General features: G+C 46.5%; 1 protein-coding gene across 8 annotated transcripts in view; it reads right to left on the bottom strand.

Moving 5' to 3' along the window:
• LOC134543040 (peripheral plasma membrane protein CASK) overlaps positions 1 to 12,773 on the bottom strand; it is a 290,715-nt gene that overhangs the window by 259,497 nt on the left and 18,445 nt on the right. For all 8 annotated transcript variants that reach the window (XM_063387740.1, XM_063387742.1, XM_063387741.1 and 5 more), the window contains exon 2: positions 7,438 to 7,550. In XM_063387740.1, coding sequence (XP_063243810.1) covers positions 7,438 to 7,550 — 113 coding nt within the window. The remainder of the gene's footprint in view (positions 1 to 7,437; positions 7,551 to 12,773) is intronic.

Genomic DNA, 12,773 nt, shown 5'->3' with positions numbered 1-12,773 from the left:
GAGAGGAAATTTTTTTCCGATGCGCGCACACCATGCAACGAAATTTTTACAGGATGAAAAAAATGCTACATACAAGTACAAATTATATATGTGCTTTTGAATCATATACTTTATTGACTGATATTGAATACTGGTCTATACAATTAAAAACATTTATTTATTGTGAATATAAAATATATAAATTGTGTTTGTAATTTTTTCAAGTGGCCATCAGTGACGCCCCGGACACGGCTCTGCGAGCAGAGAGGCGGTAGCGACGGGTCAAGGTCGTTCACGACGGCCAATCGCTTCCAATTGGCCGGCGCCTGCTCGGTACCGGACACCCGGACACAAGCCATGCGGAGCATCCGTCCGCCCCAGACATTTACATGTTCCCGCGGTGGATCGATGCTCCGAGATGAATTACATTCGCAGTCGTGTTGCTACGTTAAGGGGCCCGCCTCGTCAGGGGTGTATGTGTGTTAGTGAGGCGGGATGATAAGTGCGACGCTCGCTCGTGTTTCTAGCACGGTGTCGCCTCTAAGCTCAAGGCTCTGAACTGGCGCGCAGTCTTCTCGTCGTCAATTGATAACTGTGAAATTTGAGCGGTGACCGTATTTTTATATTACGGGGAAATGAAGATAAAGGTGTAATGCAAGTCCTTTAAGTGCTTCCAAGAATCTGTACCACTTGTTTTACACCTAAAAATTACTCTGAAAACATGTGTTTTAGCCATTTTAACTCTTATAGAAATACAGTTTAAAAACATGATCCAAAATTAAAAGTACTTTTCGGGCCTCAGCGAACTCTTAAATGCTTTTCGTAAACATACCCCACTCGGATATCTTGAGTAGTTTTGAAATCGCGTTGTTTTTCCTGAAGCTCTGCACACCGTGTGTGTGACCAGGTAGGCGGGCCCCTTAAGGGGTGTGTGTGTGTGTGTGTCGGCGAGGCGGGATGATAAGCGCGACGCTCGCTGGTGCTTCTAGCGCGGTGTCTCCTCTGGACTGGCGCGCAGTCTTCTCGTCGTGCATGTGAGCGGCGACCGTAACATTATATGGCTGAGAAATGAAGATAAAGGTGTAATGCAAGTCCCTTAAGTGCTTTCAAGAATCTGTTCCGGTTGTTTTAAGCCTAAAAATTATTCTGAAAACATGCGTTTTAGCTCTTCTAAAAATACAGTGTAAAAACTTAATCCAAAATCAAAAGTACTTTCCGGCCCTCGGCGAACTCTTAAATGCTTTTCGTAAGCAGACCCCACTCGGATATCTAGAGTAGTTTCCTGAAACTCTGCACACCGGGTAGGCGGGGGCCTTAAGGAGGCGTGCATTGCCTGAAGTGAGTGTTGGGTCTCCATGACTCGCGAGACGCCTGAGCTGCCCGGTACGATCGTACCACGTGACAATGAGTGACAGGCGACACAGCCACAGGGCGAGCCTGCATTATTCAGGCGGCGCATTGCGACACAATACGTGTCCTCCTGCCGCGCCTCGCTCGGTCCGCCGCGAGGCGTCACGTGGATCTACACTCAGTCCGCCGCGAGGAGTCGCGCCGCCCTACTTTCGGTCCGCCGCGAGGCGTCGCGCGGTCCTACACTCGGTCCACCGTCTCCCGCTACGACGTCTTGCTTATCCTCAACAACAGAATATTTTGTTTCGGGCAAGTTTGACCTCATCCTACATACTACACATTTACTGTTTTTTTTTATTTACTATTTACAAAATGATCGGATTTGCTGTGTTCTTTTTAAAATTGGTGATAGCTAGCAATAAAATGAAAACGCCACACAGCTGATGAACCGACCCAACTAGCCGCTACTGCATCTCGTACACCGGCATCACGAGGACCAGACACACGTCAAGCCGCCGTACCCCCCGCGCACTGGCCAGCTAGACCACGTCCGCCGCTACCCCGCCTAGCAGCTGGGTCCGAGGACAACGTGGCGGCTTCCAGGCCTTTTCCCCGGCTTCATTGCATTCACGAGAAGTACGTATTCCTTCATTCCTCGTATTATTTTAACTCAGTGTTGTTTTCATATCACCTTAGCAACCGTATTATTATAGACTGGAAAATTTGCAGTTTCATTTCGTGACATGCTACAATTCTGCTTCTGCCATTGGTTCACTGTTAATCTGTAGTAACGAGGGCCAATTAGAGACCCTCACTCGTAGAAGTGTCGAATCACAGGATGCCCAGTCGAGACGACTCAAAAGTCAGCAGCCAATGAGCAGTCGGCATTTGCCCGAGTGTGTAGAGGATGGAGGATCCCGAGTCACAGACCGAGTGCACTCGCCGGTGCTGTGTCCCGCCGCGCTGGGCGAAGGCCGGCCAAACAAAACAAAACAAAACACCGACGCTGCCAAAACAAGCGTCAGGAAGACAGACGACGAACGAGTCGGGAAGGAACACGCGAGCGAGCGAGCGAGCTTATCTGTGACGGCTGCGTGTCTAGTGTGCTGGTCCCACATCTGTGTGATCAGATACTTGAACCATGCTGCGGTGTGAGTGGGGACTGGACTGATTCATGTTTCAATGACCTCCAGGACAGACTCCACAACCCCCTACATTCTCGTGCTGGTTGCTGACTTGCGAGACCCTTCAATTAGGGATGATTGAGATTCGATAATTCTTTGCTTGAAGGTTTCTTTATCGGCTCAAAGTCCTTTAGACAAGCTGTGAGCCATGCATGAAGAAACATGACTGTACGTGTGTTTGGATTCTATCATAATGCGAAATGTATCCACGAATCTTCCCGGTCAATAGGTATACTAGGGGCAGGCATTTTTCGCGAAAAAAACTAAATAACTATTAGAATGCAACAATGTATATCAACATCAGGTGTTTCTTCCTTGTGATTGGCGGTCGTCTGCGAGAGAAGTCGTTGCCTTATTTGGCCGAGCCACTCAGGACGCGTTTACTTCCGAACTGAATTACTGTGATTGGTGTTCTAACCGCAGACATGCACCTGAAAGAAACTCACCCAATCACTCAACACAGACAATGCTACAGTGTTTTAACTTTCAGCTAGTCTCGGAATCTTTTCGCGAAAAATGCCTGCCCCTAGGTATAAGTAAGGTTGTGTGCAACCCCACACGTGGTCGCACGGGAGATATGACTTCCAGAGAGTCCCGTGTCGCTAGCGCACTTGGCTAGCAGCCACATGAAACCAAGGTTGGTCCCGCACGCCATATGGCACCTTCGTTTTTATGGCGTTGCTTTGCTCTATGAGCTATTTCTGGACGATATAACACGAGACCTTTCCTGCATTTACCCTGTCACAAATATTGCCAACAGACAATTCACCAAGTGTGATATAATGGAAGTAAAATTTAGGGAGTGTTCGCTATTAATACCTATAATTTGCGCGACTTTTTACATCCATGATATTACACTTAGTGAATATCCGTTTATAATATTAATCATAGAACAACTGTAAAGAGAGGTATCGTTTCAAATTTACATATTTAGCCCATAACTAATAATATGACGGGAAATAGAAAAAAAAATCAACATACCGTTTCTTGTTCAGTGCTTCATACTGTGTGTATTGACATGAGAAGCCTAAGATGTACATCAAGTTCTGTCCCTGCCCGAACACGCCCGAATATTCACCTTCGGCCAACCTCGGGATTTGTTCTATTTTTGCGCAGGAAAAATGAATTCAAATATTAAAAGTGGTCGTTAGGTTAGCTACATTAAAACACTTTAAAACACTATGGACGGTTAGTTAGGTTAGTATAGCTACATTAAAATAAACAGAGAAATATAAATATATATAAATAATCCCGAGGTTGGCCGAAGGTGAATATTCGGGCGTGTTCGGGCAGGGACAGAACTTGATGTACATCTTAGGCTTCCCGTATTGACATCACAGCGGTAGCTTTCCTCGTGGTAAAACTGTCGTCTTACCAGCGAGTAGCAGCGACTGAATGCCAATGTAAAGTAATTATGTGTTCTCGGTGGTGAAAATAAAGGAGCTTGTGGGACAATATTGTTGTAATAGTTTTCATTCGGCGGGGTTGCATGTGTCACTGCGAGTAGTGGGAGGACGTCACTTCGCAACACGTGGTCAGGAACTGACGTCACGTACCAGCGCCAGTGTCGGGCGTCGCAGATAAGACTTGTGGCAGCGACCCCGGCGTGCAAGCCCTCATCGCACAGCTACCCGACTGTACACTGAACGAGAGTGTGCGTGCTGCAGGTATAGTTAACTATATGCAGTGGGCTCATAAACCACGAGCCTAACGTTTTCTTCACACCCGGTAATACGACAAACCCGCGATTTTGTTACGATTATTCAAGTACAATTTGAAATATAAAGAAACGTGTGTGTATGAATATTTAAAGTAGCAATGATTGCATACGAATACAATATCTAATACTGTTGGTGTATGAAGACGAGTAGAGGTGTAAAAGTAACGAGGAAAAAAAAGCGTACCCGTATGTATTCGTTACTATAACAATTAGTACTTGTTACTATCGTATCGTTACGTTACTCGTTACTTCTGTTAGGTACCTCATAACATTCTATGTTACGTTAGAGCAACGAATCGAGTCGTATTGCGTACGCGTACAGTATGACGTCGCGTCGTCGCAACATTCGTAATTTGTAGAAAACATACTTATACATTACATACCAAACTGCGTAAGGCGCATTTTTTTCACTTTTCCGTATTTTTAACCAGACTTGTGTTAAGTCATTCTAAATTTAATTTTATTTAATAGGTAAAGTGTAGAACTACAAGTGAATTGTGCCATACTAGGAAAAATGCGAGTAACGAAATGCATTCGTGTGTAACGTTTCGTTACTTGGTACTAGATGGCGCACCCGTTACTCAGAGAGAGAGATAGCGCTGGTATCACTCCTCATAGCTCGGCGGTTCGCTCGCCGGAAGTATCAGATGTCTGGAGCTGTCGTCAGCGCCCTCTGCGCCAATTGCGTGACAACTGTGGGGACACTCCCTCCTCTACACGATTATTATAAACACAGCAAGTACGTAACATAATGTCCCAGTTATAAAGTTTTAGTATTATCAACTGTAAGCGTTTTTGTGCAGTGTTGGTTCAAGGTCACAACCAAAGAGTAACTCACAAACAGTTTCAGATAGGCGCATGCGCGAACACTCCTTTGTCGTTTTCTCGTTTGCAGCGCCACCTACGGCAAAATGGCGAGTTGTGGGCGCAAAGCGTTTTTATTCAGCAACTTGCTAAGAATGAATATGCAGTTTCACTCAACGGGCATTTCCCGTGTGGCAAAAAAAAAACAAATCCGTCGATGGTACAGGCAATTCGAGCTTTCTTTCCCGCTGGCCTCCATGTCCACACGACACAACACCGCGCGATGTCTGCACTCGTCATGTCTCTCGCACGACGGTGTTGTCTGACCTGTTTGACTCGCCAGGGCCTGCCTCTCGGCGTGACCGCGACTACCTGAGGTCACAGGTCAAGCGAACAACCACTCGCATCTGCGCCGCCAGACACGAGACAGGCGCGGCTGCGCGGATGTGGCGGGCCCTGCTACCACCCAACTACAACTGAGTGTACGAGTAGGAGGGTCCGGGTTAGGGGAGGGTCCTAGGTGCGTCTCAGGCCGAAGCCTATACGCCTGGTCATGCTGGGATCAGCCATGCAGGGAGAGGGTCGCATGCATCATGTGCTAGGAGGGTATTGGCCAGCCATGGCAGCGATTGGCGCCATGACTAACTCCCCTTACTCTTAACTCTATTTTTTTATTCCTGAATCACGTGGCCTACAGCGATACGCCAAACAGCCAATGGGGCAATGTGGCTCAGTGCAATCATCAATTTCAATCCGAGGTAATCAAATATCATCATGTAAATATCACACCCATGCCTTACGCAGGGCTCGAACCCAGGACCCCTCGCTGCGCCACGGAGGAGTGCGCCGACGAGTGCCGACGAGTGCCGACGAGTGCCGACGAGTGCCGAGGTGGCGGCAGTAACCCGCGTGTCGCGCGACTCGCGATCGATCGCGCGGCGAGGCGGACACAGAGCAGCGCACAGAGCAGAAGAGCAGCGGCGGGTCGTGACCCTTGGCCCGGCGGAGACCGGCCGCCGCCGATTCACCACATTGCCATCCGGGGCAGTAAGCGTGGGCGAGGCCAGAAACCTGGAGTTTCTACAACTCGCTAAGTGCATGGTAATTCAGGTGCACCCCACACTGGTGAAGAATCATTTGAATCGACGGCGGGGGTGCGTGTCTTGTTGGATAGGTTCGGCACACGGGCCTGTGTGTGCGCTGGTAGGTTGTGTAATGCTACAAAAGTTACGTGTACCTAATTCGGCGGGGGAGTGAAGCGCGGAGACCGGCGAACAGACCTCTTCAAGGCATCAGTGGACACACAGGCCAGTGTCAGCGACAGAATTATCCCTGTTCAGAACACTATGGACCGATAACCCTACACTAACAGCTTAAATGGGTTGTGTACGCTGAAATTTGGTTCCTGCCAAAGGGTGAGATCAAAAAAAAAGAGGGGGAGGTGAGACGGCATACCCCTTCCACTCCTACCACCCCCCCTCCCTCGGAAAAACCAACCAACTGTTTTGAAACGCCCCCACCCTGCTCCAAATTATTAGATAACGTGACTAAATTTCCATGTAATATGTCCAATATGGGAAACTGGTAAGAAATAAGCGGGACAAGTGATGTCAACGCACCTGGCGGCGTGGAGTGCACCCACGTGTTCGTACAACATGTGTAGACCAGTCACTGCATTGGCACCCATAGCGTGGATCAGGGGAAAAAAAACAACAAGCAATTCAATATGTAAATTTCTCGCGCTTCACCAATGCTAATTGGCCAGTTTCCCATATCGTCTTAATGCGATACATGATAACACTATTCTATTTTTTTGTCGCGCAAGCCTAAATAACCCTAATACGCAAATAACAATGATAAATGAAAACAAACATGCGATTAAAGTTTTTTTTTGCGGGACATATGCGGTAAAAACTATTAACCAGGTAATTTCAACTAATCATGCTCTAAAAAACTAAATAATATTCTAACTTTGCAAGTTATTACGTAGCTTGGCTTTCTGGGTTTGCAGCAGCGCCTTTTGGGCGAATAATTCACCGGAAGTTTCTGTCGACATTGCAGTCGTCATCATCAGAGAGCAGCTACCTACCTACTGTAGGTAACTGTGTACTTCCTGATGATGATGACGACAGCAATGTGGCGACCGAAACGTCCGGTGAATCATTCGCCCAAAAGACGCTGATGCAAACCCAGAAGCCAAAGCTTCTTCAGACGATGGCCGTGAAAGCATGCGGACATTATTTGCAAGTTATTTTTTAAAATATTGGTATTTCTGCTAAAAACTCAATGGAAACGTTAAATGTTCAATCTTAAACACTTGTTTGAGGTTGATCGTCTCCAAGCTGCCGGCTGATGGTGGCAGTAGTATAGTAGCACAGGGAGTCGGCGCGAGGCACGCACCTGCAGTGCTGAGGCCCGGGCTGGACGTGAACCTCGCCACGTCCACGATCTTGACGGCGAACTGGTGGCTGCTGTGGCGGTGCACGCAGCGCCGCACCACGCTGAACGGGCCCCTGCGACACACGCAACCACCGCACTGCCGTCACTCCAGCACACCCTGTACCCTGTATCACACCGGGTCATGGGTAGGGACCGGAACAATTCGCGAATTAATTCCGCGTTATGCTAGAATCCAAACAACTGTACCTTCATATTGCTTCTGTGATTGGCTTACAGTTTGTCTGAAGGACTTTGAGCCAATGGAAAATCTCCAACCAAAAAAGTATCGAATCGCAAGCGTCCCAAATGACAGATGTCACGAGTCGATAGCCAATGAGCAGGCGGCATTTGCCTGAGTATGTAGGGGGTTGTGGAGTCTATCCTAGAGGTCATTGAAAGCACGAATTTTTCCAGTCTCTAGTAAAGCATCTTTTCTCACGACAACAAACGCGCTACATGCCTGATTATGATTACATAATCAGCCGCTCCAAGGACGTTCGACCAATCACCGACTCGACTCAATGACAGACTTTACACACAAGTGTCTCCTGATTCTTTCCTCCCCCGCTCCCCGTCCAAACCCAACCAACTCTTCAGCCCTGTAAAGCTCCGCTGGAAGAGCCTCCAGAAGTTTAGACGGAACGGGGCGGAATGGAACGCGAAGGCAAAAAGTGCTTCTGAAAGAAACCACTCGCAGTGGCGTGAGATGCCAGGAAGAAAAGAAGGGTGAAGGGGAAAGGGGTGGGCGAGGGGAAGAAACGGTATCATGTTCGATGTCGATCATATATCTGGTTTAAACACTAATTTATATTGTTCCAACAAAATACATTAATCATTTCAACTAAGAAAGCATGTATTTATTATTTTTCAAAACCAAATGTGTTGTGTTACACTCAGTAAACTCTGACCGACTACACTGGCGCCACTGGCGGTTCTTGAAACTAGAAGGTGAGAAAGTTATGTTATCAGTAGGGACCGGAAAAATTCGCGGAATAATGACCTCTAGGATAGCCTCCACTATCCTCTGCACATCTCAAGTAAACACGCGTGTTCATTGGTTACAAAATTGTGAGGCGTCTCCACTGGGTAGCTTGTGATTCGACGCTTCTTTGGTCGATACTCTCTCATTGGCCCAGAGAGCTCCAGTTAAACTGCGAGCCAATAACAGAACCAGCAGAATTGTACACATGTTTGAATTTCAGACTATCACGAAATGAATCCGCGAATTTTTCCGGTCTCTAGTTATCAGTGGATGGTCGCATATTGCATCAATGTATTTTCGTGTAAAATGACTTGTACATCATCTCTGTGCTAACTTGCACACACACGCACAAAGCTCTTATGGATGTTTCTCTCACAAAAGAGCTTCCACACTTGGGGACACCGGCATCAGAGCTTCTCCGCCCAGTTCTGTCCCTCCCACTTCTCCCGGTCTCCCTCGTGCCAATCCTCTGCTTCTCTTCAGCTCTCTCCTTCCACTCCACCCCTGTTCCTTTCGCCATCCCCTTTCGACCGCTGCATTCTCCTGGAAGTTCCTCTTCCGCTCGCACTACTGTCGCGTGCTTTCGAAACAGAGTTTACGAAGCTACTGCTCGGATAAAATAAGTTAATATCATTTTTTTTTAAAAAACACACTAATAAAAGTTCTGCATTTAACAAAACTCCTGATATTTTTTTTAAAAAAAGTGAACTATTCTTTCAGTACTTGCCAGTATATAGATACATATATACATATAACCACGATAACGAGCGGTTTCACGTGTTCTCAAATTGCAAAAAAAAATTCTAATACGAAACTCGGACACGAAATTTTACGCAGAGTTCATTAAAGTAATGCCGAGCGTGATAAATATAAGTAAAATATTCATTTTAGAGAAGAAGAAAAAGGTAAACATTTTCCTCTTTCTGGGTGATGCTCAAACAAACACGCAAAACAGATAGTTTTATAATTTTATAATTATATATTTATATATGCACACACGAATGAATCCCGCGGATATGCCATATTTTTTGAGCTGAGACATCCGCACAGACGCAGCACTGTTGTTACGCATTTCCGTTTCACATTCATGAAATATCTCCTTCCGAATGCCGTATACCGAGAGCTAAGATGTTTACACATCAAAAATCAAAAACAGAAATTCAATTGTTTAATATCTCGTTAGTGGATCACGCAGAAAGCCGAGACAACAGGAAGCGGTTGCAGCTTCACCCACGTGCCGATCCTGGAGTAGTGGGAGGGGTGGGTGGAAGAGGAGGGGAGTTTACCGCCACGAAAATAGTCGCCTCCCCACGCGCGCGGCGTATCGACTGACCGACGCGACGCGAAGTTCGCGCGCGACGCCCACCAGCGAGAGGCTGTCGCGCGGCGCGGCGACCAATCACAACACAGTTCAGGAACCCCGTGGGTCGTCCTTCCAGGCACACCAGTTGCTCTGGACGGCCCGCCATCACACAGCCGGTACGGCACGGCCCGGTGACACATCAGCTGTTACAAAACATCTACCGTCGTAATGACGCTGTTGGAAAATTTCAACACGTGAAACATTACTTTTATTTTTTTTTAGACAGTAAGTTTCAAAGGTCTCCATTAAATAGACGTAACATCGTTTCATACTCTTTAGTTATTTCTAGAGACCGGAAAAATTCGCGGTTCATTTCGTGATAGTCTAGAATCCAAAAACGTTTGCCCTTTTGCTGCATCAGTGATTGGACCACAGTTTATCTGAATGATACTCAGCCAATGAAAAACCTTTAACAAAAGAAGTATCAAATCACTAGCGTCCCAGTTAACAGGTGTCACGAGTCAGTAGCCAATGAGCAAATGTAATTTTCCCGCGTGCATAGAGGATCATGCAGTATATCCTACAGGACATTGAAATCGCGAATTTTTCCGATCTCTAATTATTTCTCTAAAGTCATTGGTGCCGATTACATTCCATTATTTAGTTGCGATCGGAATAGAAGGAGAGCTTTGCTTTGGCAGACGACCGCCAATCACAAGGAAGAAACACCTGATGTGGATATACATTGTATCAATCTAATAGTTATTCATAGGGACCGGAAAAATTCGCGGATTCAATGACCTCTAGGATAGCCTCCATTATCCTCTGCACATCTCAAGTAAACACGCGTGTTCATTGGGTACTAAATTGTGAGGCGTCTCCACTGGGTAGCTTGTGATTCGACGCTTCTTTGGTCGATGGTCTCTCATTGGCCCAGAGAGCTCCAGTTAAACTGCGAGCCAATAGCAGAACCAGCAGAATTGTACACATGTTTGAATTTCAGCCTATCACGAAATGAATCCGCGAATTTTTCCGGTCTCTAGTTATTCAGTTTTTTTTTTTTTCGCGAAAAATGCCTGCCCCTAATAATATGCGGTACACTGCTGCACAGAAGTGCGAGGCGAGACGGGGGCGTGGCCCCAGCGTGACCTCTGACCCCGGCACCCCGGGGACCGAGCGAGGGGCGTGTCTGATGACGACCAGCCCCTCGAGGTCAGCACGCGGCAGAGTGGGACACGTGGCGGACGTTGCCGTGAGCTCGTCTCTCTCCCACCAATACCTTCTACCGTTGCTCCATTCATCTCCGTGTCTTTATACTACAGTATTTACATAAAGGAATTGTTAATAGTATCAACTGTAAGCGTTGTATAGTTTCTGTCCAAGGTCACGATTAAAGAGTAACCAAAACATTTTTTAGATAAGCGTATGCGCGAGCACTGCTTTGATGTTTTCTCGCTCGCAGCGCCACCTTCACAAAATGGCTACTCCTGGGCGTATAGCATTCTGCAATTTGCTAAGAGTGAATCTGTAATTTCAGTTCAACTTGCGTTCCCAATTTGAATCTCTTTGTGTAAGAGTGGTTAAACATCGAAGTCCCTGACCGTTGCATTGGTCGTAATGGTCTAGACAGCGGAGCTCTTTTAGGCTGGTCTCCAGATCACCTGACGTAACGCCATTCGATTTTTTCCCCTTTGGGGCTTTATAAAAGCTCGTGTCTACGTTCCGCCGCTACCTAATAATTTGCCAGATTTGAGACACACAATTGAAGAGGCTATTGTTTCCATCACTCCGGACTTGTTAACCAAAGTGTGGGAAACATTGGACTTCAGGTTGGTTGTACACCGTATAACTAAAGGTGCACATACTGAACATTTAAAAGAAAAATTAGATTAGTTTACCTTCAATTTGATGTATGATTTGTAGGGGCAGGAAATTTTCGCGAAAAAATCTGAACGCCTACTAGACTGCAACAAGGTATACCCACACCAGCGGTTTCTTCCTTGTGATTGGTGGCCGTCTGCGAGAGAAGTCGTTGCCTTGTTTGCACGAGCCACTAAGGACGAGTTTGCTTCCACACTGAATTAGTGTGATTGGTTGTTGTAACAATCGACATGCACCTCAAAGTAACTCACCCAATCACGAAACACAGACGATGCTGCAGTGTTTTAACTTCCAGCTTCTCTCGGGATCTTTTAGCGATATTTTCATGGCCCTAATGATTTGTTGTAATATTGTGATAATATACCATTGAAACTGACTAAGTTTATTAACACTCTGTGCTTCTCCTTTGCGTTGTCCTTATATGCTCTTCCTAGCACGACGTGGTATGTTTGGCGACGCAAGGTGTTGGGGCAAAAGGACCACTCGGGGTTCGAACCCACGGCCCAGCCAGTGAGGGCGAGCACAGCCGCCGAGGACACAGTGTTTGATAAGGGTCGCATAACTCCGCTGCCATTTCGCAAACTAGCTTGGCTCTTGGATTGTAGCCGCGTCAATGTGCAACAAATCCTTCCCCGATGTTTCGATCTGAATTGCCGTCGCCATTGCAGTGTGGCATTTTACTGCTCTGTGTTGGACACGTGGACCACGCCTGCAGTCGGGAGATCCTCCATCAGCTCACCTCTTATTCACCTGGCATTGTACAAGGGGTGGGGGGGGGGGGAAGAGAAGATAACAAAACAATGAGATAAAACAATTTTTTTTCTTCTTATACTCGTTCACCCAAGGAAGAACGGCATGCTCTTTGAACATAAATGTTCCAAGCACCTGAGTGATAAGATAAAGTGACACGACAAAATATTTGGACCCGATATCTCTACCTGAGACCCACCTCTAGACGAACAAAGTCCCGTCAGACAACCGAAACTCTAAATTCTTATGTGATACTTGAATGAGTGAAATGCTTATCACGTAAAATCCAGTTAACACAATTTTTCTCACTGATATGACTTCACAGAGGATGTATACTTGGGGTTGTGAAATTTACTTCATAATAATGGGGAAAAAATAAAA

The sequence above is a fragment of the Bacillus rossius genome, assembly GCF_032445375.1.
Source record: "Bacillus rossius redtenbacheri isolate Brsri chromosome 9 unlocalized genomic scaffold, Brsri_v3 Brsri_v3_scf9_2, whole genome shotgun sequence".
Taxonomy (NCBI): Eukaryota; Metazoa; Arthropoda; class Insecta; order Phasmatodea; family Bacillidae; genus Bacillus; species Bacillus rossius.
The sequence above is the reverse complement of the archived record's forward strand: the minus strand, read 5'-3'. Positions and strand labels throughout refer to the sequence as shown.